Raw genomic sequence first — 16,359 nt, forward strand, 5'->3', positions numbered from 1 at the left:
TGCGCGCGAGAGAGTAAAGAGATTTGCAGAGAGAGCGATTGAGAGCTTTGCGCCGGAGCTTTTCGCTTGCTTACTTTCGCTTTCATTCGGCAGGACGACTGGTACTGGGCCTGGGAACTCATTCGGCACAGGTCAGAAATCGGGGATACCGCCAAACATCCCTCGACGGACTGACCTACAGCCACCCCAGTCAGGCTAATCCTTGATTTCAATTTGTTCTTAGACTCGACACACACTCTACAGTCAAACCTCCATAAAGATTCCTCTTCGATTTTAAATATGTCTGCCAGCTATAAATAAGCATCTTTCATATTTACTATTCCGTCAAAAGCCTACAATCTGAAATCATTTAATGGTAAACGAGGGCAGTCTAAATACTAACATTCTCTTTATTTAAATATTCCTTTGTATAAGATTAAAATGCATGATGTTCTAGTTAATAGTTGCAACTGGTATTGGATTTTTCCATGGTATACTTTTTATATGTAACCTATGCGCTTAGTTCGTTAATTTACGTGTTTTGTAGTTCTGTGGTTGCTTTTGCTCACTCTGTTCGAAATGAATGCAGAATACTGTAACTTTTTACGTTTAAATTACAAATTAAAAATTACAAAATTACAAATCATGCTTTTAATGCATTGTTTTTAAGCCTAAAGGTGGGCGGCAATAAATTATAGAAGGGGAACAGGATCAGGATGGAATAGTATCAGTTACGAGAATAAATTAGAAACCGAAAACATAATCAATTTTTTTCCGTTTTCTGAGATTATCGTATAGTATGTAGATAGCGAGTTTAGCGTAATAATGATCTTTTAACTTATAGCATACAATTTGCTGGATTTTTGTGTTGAGTCTCACTTTCGATAAGTAGCAGCAGTTTCGATGATCAGTTCTCAGAATTTCCTACGTGGAGCAGTATTGTTGTTGGCAGCGGTATACGTGTTTGTAGCAGCATTTGGAAAGCCAAGCCGCACACCACCTAATCATCGATAGTGTACTCGGGCATCTTCTCGTACTTTTGCTTAGTGGCCTCGTGGGTGGTATCCACAAGCAACACCGTGTGCGAGTAACCCATGGTCACCTGAGGTATTTTTATGTTATCCAGCTTTGGCACCTCCTTGGGCACCGTCGACGACTTCTGGAACTCCCCAATACCGAGCTCCCCAAACGTAGGCGATGCGCCCCAAGCGATCAGTGTGTCGTCGGCCGAAATCATAATCGATGTATTGGCGCAGCCAATGTCGGTGATGTTCCAGCCGGACAGATCCTGCACTGGCTTGGGGTACATGTTGGCCTCGCCTGTCTTTTTATTCTGTCCGAATAAGAACAGCAGGCCCAGCTCGTTGACGATCAGACTGAAAGTGGAGCCGCAAAAGACGCTGCGCCCACCCCGTCCCTGTGTATCGAAAAACTTCATTAGGCGCGGTACCATTTCGTCCTTGGGCTCTGCGTGTCCGAGACGCCCAAAACCGCCAAAGCCCCAGCTGTAAACGCGCTTTTTAGAGTCGATGGCCACCTAAAGAGTAAAAAATACATCAGACTTGATGAAAGTGAAGAATTAATCTCCACTTACCGTGTGGTTATTACCGCAAGCAAAGTCCACTATCTGGACGCCATCGACTGGCGTTACATGACCCTCCTTGCTCTTCTCTATGTACAAAACGACCTTTTTGGGCGACGTTTCGAAGTGGAATGACAATTTGTTGGCGTTGACAAAGTACTTGGCGTCAGTATTGTGTCCCAACTGGCCGTACTCCGGCAGCCCGAATGTGTGCAAGCTACCTTTAATGTCCAGAATGACAGAAAACTCAGCTCCGCACCCGATACGAATGATCGGCGGACCTCGATAGTTAATTGGCGTGGGCGAATAAATGTTAGCATGCGTATTTCCCACGCCGCACTGGCCGGACTTGTTTTCTCCACAAGCGTATACGGTTCCCGTGTCAGTAAGAAACAGAGTGTGGTGCCGGCCGACTGCAGCTTGCACTATATTCAGCTGTTCCAGGGCCGGAATAATGGTGGGCTTCTCCGCCAACTTTATGTCCTGGCTAAGTCCCAGCTGACCGCTGGGATTACGGCCGAAGCCGAGCGCCTTGCGGTCCATGTTGATGAGAATGGTGTGAGCTGCACTGGGTCCGCTGGCCACATATCGGTACTGTGATAGAGAGGAAATCAGGAATCAAGTGGACTACGACTGCCCAGAATAGCTTACCTTCTCTTCCGTGAAGCGGTGGAAGCTGTACAGGTTCGGGCGCACCTTCGTGACGTTCTTGCGGTCCCGCTTGCCAGTCAGGTCCCAGGTCACCATGCCGGCGACCAGCATCTGGCCCGCAGTCTTCTCCAGCGTGGCCAGCAAGTCCTCGGGAAGCTTGCTCGGCGGATCGAGGTCGTCGTGGGGAATAAGGACCTCCATCTGGTTGGCGGCCGCTGCCTGCTGCTGCACGCCGTCGTCGTCGGACTCGTCACTGAACTCGTCCTCATAGTCCGACTCCTTCTTCTTCGGGCGCCGCTTGTTGGGCCCGGCTCCGTTGCCACCTGCCTTGCGCTTGGCCGACATTTTCTCGCTACTTGTGTTGTTTGTGGACTGGACTGGGCTGGATCTCTTTTCTCGGCGGCTGAAAGGGAGCAATGTATAAGATAAGTTAAAGCCCTGAAAACCGGAAAGACTTCGCACGCAGCAGAGCGTACCGAGCACTGTGTTTATGCTATAATCTTCATGAAGTGCTAAATACGTGAAATCGAAGTAAACCATTGTTTGCGCGATGTAGGCAGGGTTATGATAATAGTTATTCTATTCTATTTATAGAATTTGACTTTGTGTTTCAAAATATCAGCTCATGTACATTTTCGAAACGGGAATGCCGTGTATCACCAGCTCGGCTTCGCATAAACGCTTCACAAGCAAGCCGCTCTCGCCCGCTTGGTGGTGTGTGTTAGGTGTGCTCGCGTCTGTGTGGCCCTGTGTTTGTGGTGGTTTTTGCACAGAAACAAAATGAAAGCCGCAGCAAGCGACGCCAACAGATATAGTGAATATTTCTAGCCTTTGATAAATGAGTTCTTGCTACAAAAAAAACTACGAATTCTTTCCATTGTTCCAGCTTCTGAACTGGAAAAGCCTAAGCCGAAGTTACAGAAAAGACAATACCCGGCGCAAAATTCACCTTTAAAAATGGTAGCGTCACTTTACAAACACAGTTACATTTCACGGTTTTAACGGATCAGATTAGTTTACTGATTTGTTGTAGTCTTTCAAACATTTCGGGATGACCCCCTTTTCTTTAATTCATTTATTTAGCGGGGGAACTTACAGTTCTGTGTGCGGCTTTATTACTTTTCACAGCAAAATTACAAACAACAACGCTAGGTTACAGAGCTGGAACATATATCGATGTCTGTTCGCGAGTATCGATGTTTCCATAATGCAAGCAACATCGATATTTTTTCTTGGCAGCCATCGATTGTTTCCAACGTTCAAACTGTATTTGTGTCAATCGTGTTTTGTAAAATATTCATTTTTTAAGTAACATCTAATATTTGTTTATTTTATGCATTGTTCGAAATATTCCGTGAACATTTTTTAATCTTTAATGGCGACTCTGTAAGTCCTCAAAGGTTACAACTCATTAAGAAATTTAAAAAATAATCAAATTAAAAAAAAAAAAATTACAAAAAATAATAATTAACCCAAATAAGATCAGTATTATCATTAGTTTGCCCACTTTACTGAGTGTGTCAACCACAGATGTCCCATGATCGCGGAAAATCATTATATCTAAAGTTTTGTTTATTGAAACAAACATGTATGGAAATTAAGCATAGTTCATTTGAAACGTATTTGATTTAGCACAAAACGGGTAATACATTGTTGGCGCAGACCACTCCTAGATCACAACTGTATGAGTGGCTGTCCCTGGCGCTCGCGGTAAGCGGACACATCTGGCATCAGTTCCCTGCGAAAGCGCTCGTGGTTGCGTGCAAACTCCTCCAGTGCTTTGACCTGTCGACGCTGCCGCTCGGCACCGCTGATGGTGCTGTGATTGTTGTTGACCGCTCCCTGATCCCGGGCGTCGGGATAGAAGACGCTGTTCGCGATACCAGGAGCGGGTGTGGGACGGCGTGGGGCCCTGGGCGTTCCACTGGGGCTTCCGTTTCCGTTAGCATCTGCAAGTAGAAAGTGCCTGTAGCCTGGCTTTGGGAATATGCAACAGATTTTGCAGAAAATGTCGCCCATTGGCATTTCGCTGACTAAACTAGATTGGCTCCGAGTAAATGAAAACGATTTGCTGGCAATCGAACCTCGGATTATACTGGGAGCATTCTCTCCTTATCTCTAGTTCTTACTAACGGTAGACTCACGTTGTGTTGGGGCAAAACAGCTGGCTTTGGGTGCACAAATGCCGTGTGATGTATTAATTAAGTGACATGTATTAAGTGTTTAGTACTATTAGGAAATTTCGTAAACCGTTAAACTGTAATATAGTTTTGTGGTCAGCTATTTAAAATTCAATCCTTAAAATCAGACGAATAAAAACCAAAATCTATGCAGATGGTCGGTGTATTCATCTCCATAAAAACCCAAAAAGTGATGATTCATTTCGTCTACCGATTTGGTCACATCCGTTCAGTTCATTTTCGATAACTATACCCACAGAGCACAGCATTGTACATTCATTTACATTATGTAGGAATCTTGTGCATACCTTGCTTGCTCATAAGTTTCTCCTGCTGCAGCCGCGCGTTGCTTGACCCGAAGTATCCGTTGATAAATGGCAGGGGCGACATGACTACCCCGCCCCTCAGCGAGCTGTCTGGCGGAGGAGGAGCGGGTCTGTTGAATGGATTCGTCCGCCTGGGCGGCGGTCTGGGCTTCGCACTCTCCGAGCCACTTTGAGGTCCGTCAATGGCGCTGCCGAGCATCTCTGTGGGTTTAAGAACGCAGCGGATTAGTTTACATGAATTTTGGGATCAGCCACAGTGCAGTCTCACTGTTTCTCGAGTCCTCCATCTCTTGCAGCTGGCGCTTCAGCTCGGCTAGGATGATACGCTTGTACTCGTAGCCGGCGCAGGTAAGCGCCTTCATCCACGTCTCCATGCACTCCTGGTTGTCTGCGGCGAGTATGTAGGTGCGGTTGCCGTTGAAGGCGATCTCGAAACAGTAGTTGTCCACCTCGTTGGACAGCTCAATGGTGCAGCCCTCGACTATGATGAGCCCCAGGGGCTCCTTGTCCAAGCGCGACTCGAAGTAGAAGAGCAAATTGCCCTTCAGCACAAAGTAGCGTCGCTGGAAGGCCTTGTTGACCTCGCCCCGTTTGTTGAGGAAGCCTGCAAGGCGATTCGGTGATTATGGGATTATGATTATTAATAGACGAGCGAAGCGAAAGGGCTCGGTGGCATACCTTCCATGTCAAAGGGCGGCGTCCTCGCGAACACATACAGGTTCTTCTCGTTAATCTTCATGGCTGCACTGTCTCGGGCTGCATTCGAAGCGTATATGGGTGTCCTATTTCCTTCTTTCGCCCCTTATTATTGTGATGAACAGGTAAAAAATGCAAAGCGAGAAACAATTGACGCTACGCGAACAGCTGATAGCCAGTGCTGCCACACCGCCGCCGGATATCGATTGCTGGGTGCCGAATTCCATGTTTTCGATGTGTTTGCAAACAAACACAAACGAAATTAGGATCCTGCGAAATGTCGTACCTGCTCACGGAAATAGCGCTGGAGATGCTGGGCTACAAGTTCTACGACACCAATGGCACCTTCCACCTGACGAACTTTCAAAACAATTCGACACTCAGCGAATCGCATCCTGATGAGCCCTCGCTGACGGAGTTCATTGAGCAAACAAATCAGGAGCCAGAGCTGCAGCAGGAGCTGCACACGCTGGGGTTGAGAGAGGAGGCGGACCTGGTTGCCGACACCATACCCGAGACGCGCAATCCGAGGCGCACGCCGGCCAAGGCGCTGGCCAAAATAATGGAATACGAGAGCGAGAAGATAGTCAACCAGATCAGCACCCGTCTGGAGTGTTCGGTGGCACGTCGGGCGGCAGAGGACAGCGACGAACAGATAGTGGAGATCATCGATGAGGAGAGGAGACTAATCGCGTCGGATGCCGCCGTAATGCACAAGTTTCGCGAATTCGTGCAGAGCCGCCTGCAGCGATTGGACAAGCGCCCTTACGAGAAATACGCACGCACCTTCGGGCCGGAATAGGCTGCTGCCGTGCAATGGCAGAATGAAACCATTAGATTGTTTAGTAAATTAAATAATAAATAAGTTACCGCTACAGGGTGCACTTTCTTTCCTTGCACCAGTGTGTCCATCCCAGCCCAGGCGCCCCCACCGCGATAGCCCGGCCTATCGGAGCCAGTGTCATCTCTAGCAGCACAGCACGAGTAAAGGTCAGCTCTCGTAACTTGTCTCGGAAATATTCAATAATTTCGAGATTGCCTTCAAAATTCGAGCCGTGTACTTCAGCTAACGCTCCCCCGTTTCATTCCATTCCGTCTGCCCCCGCAGGCGCAGGACAGCCCACATCTCGGCTGCCCATTGAGGATATACAGCCCGACATCCCGACGGTGACGACAACGGCGCTTGCATAATGAAAATCTGGACATCGGAGCACATATTCAACCACCCGTGGGAGACGGTCACGCAGGCGGCGTGGCGCAAGTACCCCAACCCGATGACGCCCTCCATCATTGGCACGGACGTGGTCGAGCGCCGTGTGGTGGACGGGGTGCTGCACACGCATCGACTGGTGCAGTCCAAGTGGTACTTCCCCAAGTGGACGCACGCGCTGATCGGCACGGCCAAGACGTGTTTCGCCAGCGAGCGCTCCACGGTGGATCCAGAGCGCAAGCAGATGGTGCTGAAGACAAACAACCTTACCTTCTGCCGCAACATCAGCGTGGACGAGGTGCTCTACTATGAGCCGCATCCATCGGACGCCAGCAAGACGCTGCTCAAGCAGGAGGCCACCGTTACCGTCTTCGGTGTGCCGCTGTCCCACTACATGGAGGACCTGCTTACTTCGACCATTAGCACAAATGCGGGCAAGGGACGCCAGGGCCTGGAGTGGGTGATTGGGCTGATCAACACGGAGGTCAAGGGCATCGCCCGCGGCACCGACGAACTTCTGCACAGCACACGGCGCTCCATCGACGAGGTGACGGAGAGTGCGCGGAAAAGCATGGACGAGATCAGCGCGCAGGCCGCCAAGGCGGCGAAGGCGATGCACATTACGTAGGTGGCGACGAAGCGACAGTGCAAGGTCGCGCGGGGGCTGTTTAGTAGTGAATTATTTAGATGGCGTGCGGTCGCCGTTTTAGTACAACTAATTAATCGATGGCAAGATGGACATCTAGCAACACGTGGGACAGCAACACTTATTTCTATTCTCAAGCCATTCAATGCATATATTTTATAACAATAACTCCCTTTCGAACGACCCGGCTACTCAATGAGTCATCTCTGCTGACCGACGGCCGATAAGAAGCTCCCCCAAATGGCAGAACTGGAAAGAAAGGAACTCACGCTAATGCTGGCCCCCATTTATGCAGATCAATATACCTAAAGTACATAGTCAATGTAAGCTTTGTAAACCGCCGCAGATTTCGAAGAACAAGAGGAGCAATTAAACGACATATTTGCCTACGACCAGCCAGTGTCAAGTTCAATTGTTTAATTTTAATTCGCTGCCCACATGTATTGCGCCTTTTGCATTCGTATTACCTTCAGAACTGCAACTGCAGCGATTCATTCGAGCATTCTGTGTATAAATAAATCACAAGAAAGCCGATTTGTGGGTTTTTTTTATACATACATAAGTGATTGGCGATTTTTGGCGTCTGTTTTATTCGCATGCCATCACAGGCCCACGTGCCTAGAAATCGTCGACGGCTCAACAACTGTGTGCATAGTTAGCATCGAAGAGCTGGAAACTGATATATCCCTTATCAGGTCTAACAATTGCGAGGAATGTGTTTAAACAAGCGGTTTGGTGATAGGGAAGGTGGGTGCTTGGAAACAACTTCATTGATGAAATCACTATGTTTATACGTTTATAGTACAGGTTTTGTGGAAAATAAATATGTATACCTTACATATCAAAAGAAGCAACTTCTTTATAAATATTTAGTGTTTTTTTTTAAGCATTTAATTACAATCAAATTCTTCGGTTCGTTGAACCCTTCGCATTAACCCTAGCATGTTACGCAATGAGTACAATGAGCGAAAGCTTTGAAGCTGTGTCCGTCTAAGGGTTAATTTGAATTGTAGGCCCCATCGCTGTTCAGCACTGGGCGGTGTGGTGGATTGAGCCGCGGAGTGAGGGGAAACCGGGTTGAAGCCCCAAAACGATCGTAATTTGCAATTGAGACGCACGTGTGCTCCGCTCAGTGTTATTGTGCTTCAATTTGGGGTAGGTGGCGTTAATTATTTACAATAACCCATTGACCATTCAGCCGGGCAGGTTTCCGTTCGCGATGGAAAATATGTTTACGCTGGCTTATCAGCAAACTCCCAGCCGGGCAAAAACAAAAAACAAGTTGTGACGCCAGTGCAGCGATTGCTGCAGCCGATTCCATCGATTCCATCATTCGGCTGTAACCTGATCCCCTGCTGTGGGCTGTGGTATAGGTGCCGCCAGTTGATAACCCCCAGCACAGCGTGGGCACGGCCCACTGGTCGTCAACCGCATTGCAACTCCCAAGATCATTCTCGATTCGACGAGCAAGGAGTGCACACTGTCTGTACTCAATCAGCATTTGGTTTCTTGCAGCGCCACGACATGGTCATCCTTCGCTACTACGATGTGCACGCCCACTGCGCGGCCGAGGAGCAGGCTGTCCTGCACCGGTTGCGCGAGGAGGACGCCTCCGTGGTGTCCGTGCGCATGGAGCGCTGCTATCATCTGGAGTACAGCGCTCAAGCAGCGCATTCTCTGGCCCTCGACGAGCTGCTGGTGTGGCTGGTGAAGCAGCCGCTGAGCAATGGCCAGAGCCTGGCCAGGCAACCTGCCCTGCAGTCGACAGGGCCGAGGCAGTTGCTCCTGGAGATAGGGCCGCGCTTTAACTTCTCCACCCCGTACTCCACGAACTGCGTGAACATATTCCAAAATCTCGGGTACTCCGAGGTGCGTCGGGTGGAAACCTCCACGCGTTATCTGGTTACTTTTGGCGAGGGTTCGAAGGTGCCGGAGGCAGCCAGGTTTGTTCCTCTGCTAGGCGACCGCATGACCCAGTGCTTGTACACCGAGGAGAACACCCCCAAGGCGAGCTTTGACGAGCAATTACCTGAGCGTCAGGCCAACTGGCATTTCGTGCCCGTTTTGGAGGAGGGAAGGGTGGCACTGGAGCGGATTAATCAGGAACTCGGCTTAGCTTTCAACGACTTCGATTTGGACTACTACCACGACTTGTTCGCCAAGGAGCTGGGCCGCAATCCCACCACTGTTGAGCTTTTCGACTGCGCCCAGAGCAACAGTGAGCACTCGCGCCACTGGTTTTTCCGCGGACGCATGGTGATTGACGGGGTGGAGCAGCCAAAGTCGCTGATTCGCATGATCATGGACACGCAGGCCCACACGAACCCCAACAACACCATTAAGTTCAGTGACAACAGCAGCGCGATGGTGGGATTCGAGCACCAGGCCATAGTCCCGTCCTCCGTGGTCGCTCCCGGTGCAGTGCGTCTGCAGAGCGTGCAGTCCGACCTGATTTTCACGGCGGAGACCCACAACATGCCCACTGCAGTGGCGCCCTTCAGCGGAGCCACTACAGGCACTGGCGGACGATTGCGCGACGTCCAGGGCGTGGGCAGAGGAGGTGTGCCGATCGCCGGCACCGCTGGCTACTGTGTTGGCGCACTCCACATTCCAGGTGAGCATTTTTACAGTCGAGATTTTAATTGTTATTAGTTAAATATTCTCTTCCTAATGTATTACACATCACGATTTCGTTATCCTTGCAGGCTACAAACAGCCGTATGAGCCTTCGGACTATAAATACCCTCCCACGTTTGCACCACCCCTTCAGGTGCTCATAGAGGCGAGCAATGGCGCCTCCGACTACGGAAACAAGTTCGGTGAGCCAGTGATCTCCGGCTTTGCCCTCTCCTATGGACTGAACAGTGCGGCTGATGCCAGCCAGCGGGATGAGTACGTGAAACCGATCATGTTTAGTGGCGGCCTGGGCACCATGCCGGCCTCCATGCGCGAGAAGTTGCCACCGGCTCGTGGTCAGTTGTTGGCCAAGATCGGGGGACCAGTGTACAGGATAGGAGTGGGTGGCGGCGCCGCAAGCTCCGTAGAGATACAAGGATCCGCAGATGCTGAGCTCGACTTCAACGCTGTACAGCGAGGAGACGCCGAAATGGAAAACAAGTTGAACCGCGTGGTGCGAGCCTGTCTAGAATTGGGCGACCAAAACCCCATCTTGGCCATCCATGACCAGGGAGCTGGCGGAAACGGCAACGTCCTCAAGGAGCTGGTGGAACCAGGCTTCGCCGGAGCCGTTATCTTCTCCAAGGAATTCCAACTCGGCGATCCCACGATCACTGCCCTCGAACTGTGGGGTGCCGAGTACCAGGAAAACAACGCCATTCTCTGCAACGCTGATCAACGCGAGCTGCTGGAAAATATCTGCCGGCGTGAACGCTGTCCCATCAGCTTCGTGGGAGTGGTGACGGGAGATGGGCGAGTAACGTTCTTGGAGAAACCTGCCCCCAAGGATCTTGAACAGGCTTTGAACGAGTCCAATCGCAGCGCAGTCTCACCCTTCGACTTGGAACTTAAGTACGTTTTGGGTGACATGCCCAAAAGAACGTACGACTTGAAACGTGATCAGACGCCGCTCAAGGAGTTAAGTCTGCCGAAAGACCTGCTTCTGGACGAGGCCTTGGAGAGAGTTCTCAGCTTAGTGGCAGTCGGTAGCAAGCGCTTCCTCACCAACAAGGTTGATCGCTGCGTCGGAGGACTGATTGCACAGCAACAGTGCGTGGGACCGCTGCAAGCACCGCTTTCGGACTACGCGTTAACCACCGTCTCCCACTTTAGTCACTCTGGAATCGCCACTTCGATTGGAACCCAGCCACTGAAGGGACTGCTCGATCCCGCCGCAATGGCCAGAATGTGTGTGGCTGAAGCGCTGAGTAACCTTGTGTTTGTAAAGATCAGCGAACTGGCGGACGTCAAGTGCTCTGGCAACTGGATGTGGGCTGCAAAGCTGCCTGGAGAGGGTGCCAGGATGTTCGACGCGTGCAAGGAGCTCTGTCAGATTCTTGAAGAGCTTCACATCGCCATTGATGGCGGAAAAGACTCCCTGTCCATGGCGGCTAAGGTGGGCGGTGAGACAATAAAGTCGCCGGGTACTCTCGTCATCTCCACCTATGCTCCCTGTCCGGATGTGCGGCTAAGGGTTACGCCTGATCTTAAAGGCCCCGGCGCGGGCTCGACGACTTCCTTGCTCTGGATAAATGTGGAGAACAGCGCTCGCCTGGGTGGATCGGCTCTTGCTCAGGCATACGCGCAGCAGGGCAAGGAGGCGCCAAACCTGACAAGGAGTGATCTGCTGGGCAAAGCATTTGCAGTAACTCAATCGTTGTTGGGAGAAGGACTTCTTCAGGCAGGACATGATGTCAGCGACGGAGGATTGCTTGTTTGCCTATTGGAGATGGCCATCGGAGGACTAAGTGGCCTTAGAGTGGAGCTATCGGAGCCCTTGGCTAAGCTTAAGAACTTCGATAGGGCCGTCGAGAAACTTAATCGTCCCGAACTAGCTCTTCTCTTCGCCGAGGAGTGTGGATGGGTGGTGGAAGTATTGGAATCAGACCTGGAACAGGTTCGATCCACCTACGAAAAGGCAGGAGTACCAAACTACTATTTGGGTGTGACCGATGGATTCGGACTCGATTCCAGAGTGGTACTCAAGAACGGCAAGTCAGAGTTACTGGATCAGCCACTCCGTCTGCTCTACAAGAAATGGGAGCGAACCAGTTACGAGCTAGAAAAGCTTCAGGCCAATCCGGAGTGCGCCGAGGCTGAGTACAATAGTCTTGAGTATCGCCAAGCCCCCCAATATAAGGGTCCCCAGAATCTGCAGGCCGAGCTAACTCTCAAGCGATCCTCCGCCCCAGTTCGCGTGGCTGTGCTCCGCGAAGAGGGTGTCAACAGTGAGCGTGAGATGATGGCCTGCCTGCTAAGGGCAAACTTCGAGGTGCACGATGTGACCATGTCGGATCTTCTTCAAGGTAAGCTTAATGGTAAATTCCTATACAAGGAAAAGAACTAATCCAAATGATTTCATCTTTCAGGCACCGCAAGCGTCTCCCAATACCGCGGACTGATTTTCCCGGGCGGCTTCAGCTATGCGGACACTTTGGGATCTGCAAAGGGTTGGGCAGCAAACATCCTGCACAATCCCCGCTTGTTGCCTCAGTTTGAGGCTTTCAAGCGTCGTCAAGATGTCTTCTCCTTGGGCATTTGCAATGGTTGCCAGCTGATGACGCTCATTGGATTTGTGGGCAGCTCAGGAAGCGATGTGGGTGTAGATCCCGACGTGGCCCTGCTCCATAACAGATCGCAACGATTTGAATGTCGTTGGGCCACAGTGAAGATCCCAAGCAATCGCTCTATTATGCTCGGAAGTATGAAGGATCTTGTTTTGGGCTGTTGGGTGGCTCACGGTGAAGGCCGCTTTGCATTCCGGGACGAGAAGCTCATTAGCCAATTGCACTCGGAACAGCTGGTGACCCTGCAATATGTTGATGATGGGGGCAGGCCCACAGAACTGTATCCTCTTAATCCGAATGGTAGTCCTCAGGGAATCGCTGGCCTTTGCTCGACGGATGGACGTCATTTGGCCCTAATGCCACATCCTGAGCGATGCTCCTCCATGTACCAGTGGCCCTATGTGCCGTCTTCATTCGAAGTTTCCCCTACACAGTCGGAAAGTCCTTGGCAGATTATGTTTAACAACGCCTACAACTGGTGTGTCAAATCGGATCAGTAGCAATTCTAGAGGAATTGGAAGCAGTTAAATACATTCTTGGCATTTATGACCTGTTACATCTAAATATAATACAATTTCTTTACTATTTTTATAAAATAGACCTAAATACCTAATAAACTTTTTAACTCAAATAAACTTACTTATGAAAAAGTAATGCCATCGCGACGGATAGATATGAAAGCTAATGTGAAATTTGTAACAAGCACTTGAGGTAATTGGCCTTGGCTGTTGAGGATGCCATATACTTGGAGTTCCAGTCGTGTTCGTTGATTTGCATTACCTTGTAGCCCATCATCTCTAGATGTCTCATCTTCAAAGTCTCGGGACCACGCAAGGCAGTCAGATCGTTTTCACAAAAAGAGTCGAGCTTCAGCAGGAGTATTGCCACCCTGAAATTGGAATCATTGATAAAGTACTTATATAAGATGACTTCCGTTTGTGTGCCCACTTGGTTATGCGATCCAACATGGTTGCTTCCACAGGAGGTGCTGGGATGGGCTTCCTATCCCGATCGAAATGTATCACAAAGTCTATTTGGTAGCCGTAGGGAGTAGTGTGGTTGCATCGGAAATGGTTGTCATTCTGAAGAAGCTGCTGAAGCAGCTGTTTCACCTCTGCTGTGGACTCACTAGGAATCAAGGATCCTAAAAATATTATACAATATAGAACCATTATAAGATAATTATAGTTATGTATTACTTTTGCTGATCTGCGCCTCGATGTAGTTCTGTTGAAACCACGGCACATTGGCCTCGGGAAAGTCCAGGCATACGGTGCGATTCAATTGCATAACCAGGTTAAGGACCCGTTCCGGATAAGTTGCTTTTGAGTAGCAGACCTGTATTTCATCCTCGATTCGCTGAATGAACTTCACGCAGAACACTTTATTGATTAGCTGCTCAGGTATTGATTTGTAGAAGCACAGTGCTAGACAGGCCTGGACAATCGACAATCCACTCATCTGGTCAAAATCTCTGAAGGGATAAATATAAATAAATTATATATAAATATCATTTTAGATCTACCTCAAGGAATTGTTATGCCCACCTTAGCAGTACAACGGAAGCATGGTTTAAAGCCTCAACGGATGCAGGCATGTAGCCCAAATTATACGAACAGGTTAACACTTTCTCTACCGTGTCGCCGGTAATGTGCTCGTGCTGTTCGGAAATGTAGGCAAACATGGACTCTAGGAGCTCGGGAACACAGAAATTCGAAGCGTTGAAGTTGTAGGCCATGTCCCGAACCGCCCGAGAATTGAGATCGCTGCAGTGCAGATTTTTGTACTGCGCCAGGGCTTGGTTGTAAACCACCGTGTTCTTCAGCTCTGTAAAGGAATACAATTTATATCTATATTTTAATTGAACCGTAGTTATCAACTTACTCTTGCGATGACTAAGTGTTCTGACAACCATGCTCAACTCGCTGGCATTCAGAGGGTCCTTTTCGGCATCCCTCAAGTGCCTCTCTGCACAACCGATGAGAATGCTGTCCATAGTGGACAGCTGCATGCCAGCTAGTTGGGGAAGATGCTGGCGAAATCGTAGTTCGCTGGCTATTTGCATGCCCCTACTGAGTAGGAAGCAATCCTGAATGCCAAGCTGGGGAGCCATGGCGAGCATTTTGCTTAACAAAAAATTGGGAAACTTTTTCCAGGCCAATGGAGTCTGTCCGTAAGCTAGAACAAAGGATGCAAGTCGGGCGAACTTTGCTGGCAGCCTTCCCGCTATGTCCTCCTCTATAGCACTCATGCACATGCGACTTAACTTGCGTTCCAGTTCTAAGTGACGGTAGGTTCCGCCCAGGTTGTTATTAAAGTTCATGTAGCGCTGGCTGTGTCTCAGGAACCGTAGGTGTGACTGCTCCTCCGGACAGGACTCCAGCTCTCGTATAACTCCTGACCAGTATGTGTTGCAGATTCCAATGTCGGAGACCTTTAATGCACGCAGAACACTGAAGAAGTGTCCGCTCGCATTGGGAAGCAGCCAGGCCTCTTCGGAGTAGAGCAGTTCCCTAAAATGATGCAGATACTTGTCTTTTTGCCGGGGCGTTGCAAAGGGAACTGCACACGACAGGGCGTCAGCTGTGCTTTCATCCTGCAGCAACTTTTCCATGGATTTTTTGAGCGGCTCTATCAGTGCGGCGGGTTCTTGATGGTGCAGAAATGATCGACACATGCTCTTTAGCTCTACAGACTCCATCTGGTGGATGCAAGGTTGCAAAACCAGCATGACCTCCCGAATCAATTGGGTGTGATTCTGTGACCACACTGGAATATTTAGCATGTGGATCGCTTTAAGAAGAGCCTTAGGAGTTTTACTGCTCAGGGCTCCGCTTTGCATCATTTCAGTCAACCGCGACTTAAAGTGTGTAAGCAGTTCCTCGTCAATGAGAAAGTGCAGCTGAAAGAGGCACGTGGACAGAAGGCGAACCTGCTCCTCGCTGTGGCACCGATTTATATGATGCTCCAGGTGCGGCACAAAGTTCCTACACACAAGCGGAGTGAAGAAGTCGCGTTCCAAGTTAATGCCCACCGAGAGGCGTGACAAAGAGGTCAAGGGAATTACTTCATCATCCACTGCTAACTCGATTAAATGCAGAGCTCTCGTCAGCACGGCCTCCACGACTGCCTCAGAGTTTGGTATATGCATTTTGCGCAGGTACAGGTAGCACCTACTGAGATCATTGATCTCCAGTTGGTGTACATAGGGGCTCAACATTGGTAGCACTCTAAGCAGCACGCGCTTCGTGATGGCATCTTTACTTGGCTGGTCCGCGGCGTGATGGAGCTTCCAAAGCAGAGAGATTCCCTCTACTAAATGCGAGCTCTGCAGACCGTCACAGTTCTCCAACACATCTAAGAGCTGGTCACCCGTCTTGGACTCCTCCAAACGGGTTAGCAGAGAATCCTGCTCTCGTGCCACGCTAAACTTGTCCTCAATATCTCCGTTCACCAGCTGCGAGTGCATCCTCAGTTTTTGTCCCACTGCCGGCAGCAAAGCAGCTGTTAGTATGGGCGGCTTTGCGCCAATGTTAACGTGCCGTCGCAGGAGATGAAGCCGACGCACCGGCAGAAGGTACTGTAGGTACTTGGATTGTGCTCGCGGCAGGTGGTTCAAATACATGACACTTTATCTCGCGCTTATTCAGAAATCGTTAAATAATAACAAAATTACGCCGTATAAACACATGTGAAGCGATTTTGGCGACCAGCTGGTGTTGGCGTTGCCATGTAGTCATAACTAACCATACACTGAAACCAATACTAATCAACCATGTTTAATGAAAATGAAAAATAAAATCTTTTATTATATTTTCTGAACTGTCAGCGGTATTCGTTAATTTA

The 16,359-nt window shown here is 49.5% G+C and overlaps 6 protein-coding genes across 11 annotated transcripts; 3 read left to right on the forward strand and 3 right to left on the reverse strand.

Annotated features, from left to right (window-relative positions):
* Positions 1 to 371: 371 nt before the first annotated feature.
* LOC6543453 (protein RCC2 homolog) lies at positions 372 to 3,430 on the reverse strand. 3 transcript variants are annotated; one of them, XM_015159486.2, is made up of 4 exons: positions 3,309 to 3,430; positions 2,213 to 2,615; positions 1,574 to 2,155; positions 372 to 1,516 (listed from the first exon to the last, which is right to left on the reverse strand). In XM_015159486.2, the coding sequence occupies exons 2-4, from the start codon at positions 2,555 to 2,557 to the stop codon at positions 980 to 982; spliced, it is 1,464 nt and encodes a 487-aa protein (XP_015014972.1). In that variant the 5' UTR covers positions 2,558 to 2,615; positions 3,309 to 3,430; the 3' UTR covers positions 372 to 979. The 3 variants fall into 3 exon arrangements, with proteins under 3 accessions (XP_015014972.1, XP_001969502.1, XP_026834912.1); XM_001969466.3 differs by having other exon boundaries at positions 3,162 to 3,417; XM_026979111.1 differs by lacking the exon at positions 3,309 to 3,430 and adding an exon at positions 2,689 to 3,127.
* Positions 3,431 to 3,771: 341 nt separating this feature from the next.
* Positions 3,772 to 5,646, reverse strand: LOC6543472 (sesquipedalian-1). 2 transcript variants are annotated; one of them, XM_001969467.3, is made up of 4 exons: positions 5,397 to 5,646; positions 4,987 to 5,322; positions 4,701 to 4,919; positions 3,772 to 4,161 (listed from the first exon to the last, which is right to left on the reverse strand). In XM_001969467.3, exons 1-4 carry the CDS (start codon positions 5,455 to 5,457, stop codon positions 3,887 to 3,889), a joined length of 891 nt encoding a protein of 296 aa, XP_001969503.1. In that variant the 5' UTR covers positions 5,458 to 5,646; the 3' UTR covers positions 3,772 to 3,886. The 2 variants fall into 2 exon arrangements, with proteins under 2 accessions (XP_001969503.1, XP_026834537.1); XM_026978736.1 differs by lacking the exon at positions 3,772 to 4,161 and adding an exon at positions 4,374 to 4,639 and having other exon boundaries at positions 5,397 to 5,573.
* On the forward strand, positions 5,603 to 6,289 carry LOC6543398. Its single transcript, XM_001969468.3, has one exon. It carries the CDS (start codon positions 5,692 to 5,694, stop codon positions 6,214 to 6,216), a length of 525 nt encoding a protein of 174 aa, XP_001969504.1. The 5' UTR covers positions 5,603 to 5,691; the 3' UTR covers positions 6,217 to 6,289.
* A 51-nt stretch (positions 6,290 to 6,340) lies between these two features.
* On the forward strand, positions 6,341 to 7,676 carry LOC6543433 (protein slowmo). The gene is made up of 2 exons (XM_001969469.2): positions 6,341 to 6,404; positions 6,523 to 7,676. The coding sequence occupies exon 2, from the start codon at positions 6,605 to 6,607 to the stop codon at positions 7,250 to 7,252; it is 648 nt and encodes a 215-aa protein (XP_001969505.1). The 5' UTR covers positions 6,341 to 6,404; positions 6,523 to 6,604; the 3' UTR covers positions 7,253 to 7,676.
* Positions 7,677 to 8,304: 628 nt separating this feature from the next.
* Positions 8,305 to 13,136, forward strand: LOC6543519 (phosphoribosylformylglycinamidine synthase). Of its 2 annotated transcripts, XM_001969470.3 has the most exons (4): positions 8,305 to 8,425; positions 8,786 to 9,884; positions 9,976 to 12,252; positions 12,316 to 13,136. In XM_001969470.3, exons 2-4 carry the CDS (start codon positions 8,795 to 8,797, stop codon positions 13,011 to 13,013), a joined length of 4,065 nt encoding a protein of 1,354 aa, XP_001969506.1. In that variant the 5' UTR covers positions 8,305 to 8,425; positions 8,786 to 8,794; the 3' UTR covers positions 13,014 to 13,136. The 2 variants fall into 2 exon arrangements, with proteins under 2 accessions (XP_001969506.1, XP_026834752.1); XM_026978951.1 differs by lacking the exon at positions 8,305 to 8,425 and having other exon boundaries at positions 8,448 to 9,884.
* Positions 13,043 to 16,262, reverse strand: LOC6543521 (FAST kinase domain-containing protein 1, mitochondrial). Of its 2 annotated transcripts, XM_001969471.3 has the most exons (5): positions 14,398 to 16,262; positions 14,061 to 14,340; positions 13,713 to 13,987; positions 13,462 to 13,657; positions 13,043 to 13,402 (listed from the first exon to the last, which is right to left on the reverse strand). In XM_001969471.3, the coding sequence occupies exons 1-5, from the start codon at positions 16,136 to 16,138 to the stop codon at positions 13,195 to 13,197; spliced, it is 2,700 nt and encodes an 899-aa protein (XP_001969507.1). In that variant the 5' UTR covers positions 16,139 to 16,262; the 3' UTR covers positions 13,043 to 13,194. The 2 variants fall into 2 exon arrangements, with proteins under 2 accessions (XP_001969507.1, XP_026834753.1); XM_026978952.1 differs by lacking the exons at positions 13,043 to 13,402; positions 13,462 to 13,657 and having other exon boundaries at positions 13,908 to 13,987; positions 14,039 to 14,340.
* Between the last annotated feature and the right edge of the window lie 97 nt (positions 16,263 to 16,359).

The sequence above is a fragment of the Drosophila erecta genome, unplaced genomic scaffold (genome assembly GCF_003286155.1).
Source record: "Drosophila erecta strain 14021-0224.00,06,07 unplaced genomic scaffold, DereRS2 tig00000055-arrow-pilon, whole genome shotgun sequence".
Taxonomy (NCBI): Eukaryota; Metazoa; Arthropoda; class Insecta; order Diptera; family Drosophilidae; genus Drosophila; species Drosophila erecta.

Excerpts from the sequence above, each read along its gene's own strand:
- LOC6543453 (XM_015159486.2), bottom strand. The coding sequence starts at position 2,557 with ATGTCGGCCAAGCGCAAGGCAGGTGGCAACGGAGCCGGGCCCAACAAG. Across the intron at positions 2,156-2,212 it reads ACCGCTTCACGGAAGAGAAG|TACCGATATGTGGCCAGCGG; the intron begins GTAAGCTATTCT and ends TCTCTATCACAG. Across the intron at positions 1,517-1,573 it reads CTTGCGGTAATAACCACACG|GTGGCCATCGACTCTAAAAA; the intron begins GTAAGTGGAGAT and ends TTTACTCTTTAG.
- LOC6543398 (XM_001969468.3), top strand. The coding sequence starts at position 5,692 with ATGTCGTACCTGCTCACGGAAATAGCGCTGGAGATGCTGGGCTACAAG.
- LOC6543519 (XM_001969470.3), top strand. The coding sequence starts at position 8,795 with ATGGTCATCCTTCGCTACTACGATGTGCACGCCCACTGCGCGGCCGAG. Across the intron at positions 9,885-9,975 it reads TGGCGCACTCCACATTCCAG|GCTACAAACAGCCGTATGAG; the intron begins GTGAGCATTTTT and ends TTATCCTTGCAG. Across the intron at positions 12,253-12,315 it reads CATGTCGGATCTTCTTCAAG|GCACCGCAAGCGTCTCCCAA; the intron begins GTAAGCTTAATG and ends TTCATCTTTCAG.
- LOC6543472 (XM_001969467.3), bottom strand. The coding sequence starts at position 5,457 with ATGAAGATTAACGAGAAGAACCTGTATGTGTTCGCGAGGACGCCGCCC. Across the intron at positions 4,920-4,986 it reads GATGGAGGACTCGAGAAACA|AGATGCTCGGCAGCGCCATT; the intron begins GTGAGACTGCAC and ends TTAAACCCACAG. Across the intron at positions 4,162-4,700 it reads GAAACTTATGAGCAAGCAAG|ATGCTAACGGAAACGGAAGC; the intron begins GTATGCACAAGA and ends TTCTACTTGCAG.
- LOC6543433 (XM_001969469.2), top strand. The coding sequence starts at position 6,605 with ATGAAAATCTGGACATCGGAGCACATATTCAACCACCCGTGGGAGACG.
- LOC6543521 (XM_001969471.3), bottom strand. The coding sequence starts at position 16,138 with ATGTATTTGAACCACCTGCCGCGAGCACAATCCAAGTACCTACAGTAC. Across the intron at positions 13,988-14,060 it reads GCTTCCGTTGTACTGCTAAG|AGATTTTGACCAGATGAGTG; the intron begins GTGGGCATAACA and ends TTATCCCTTCAG. Across the intron at positions 13,658-13,712 it reads CGAGGCGCAGATCAGCAAAA|GATCCTTGATTCCTAGTGAG; the intron begins GTAATACATAAC and ends TAATATTTTTAG.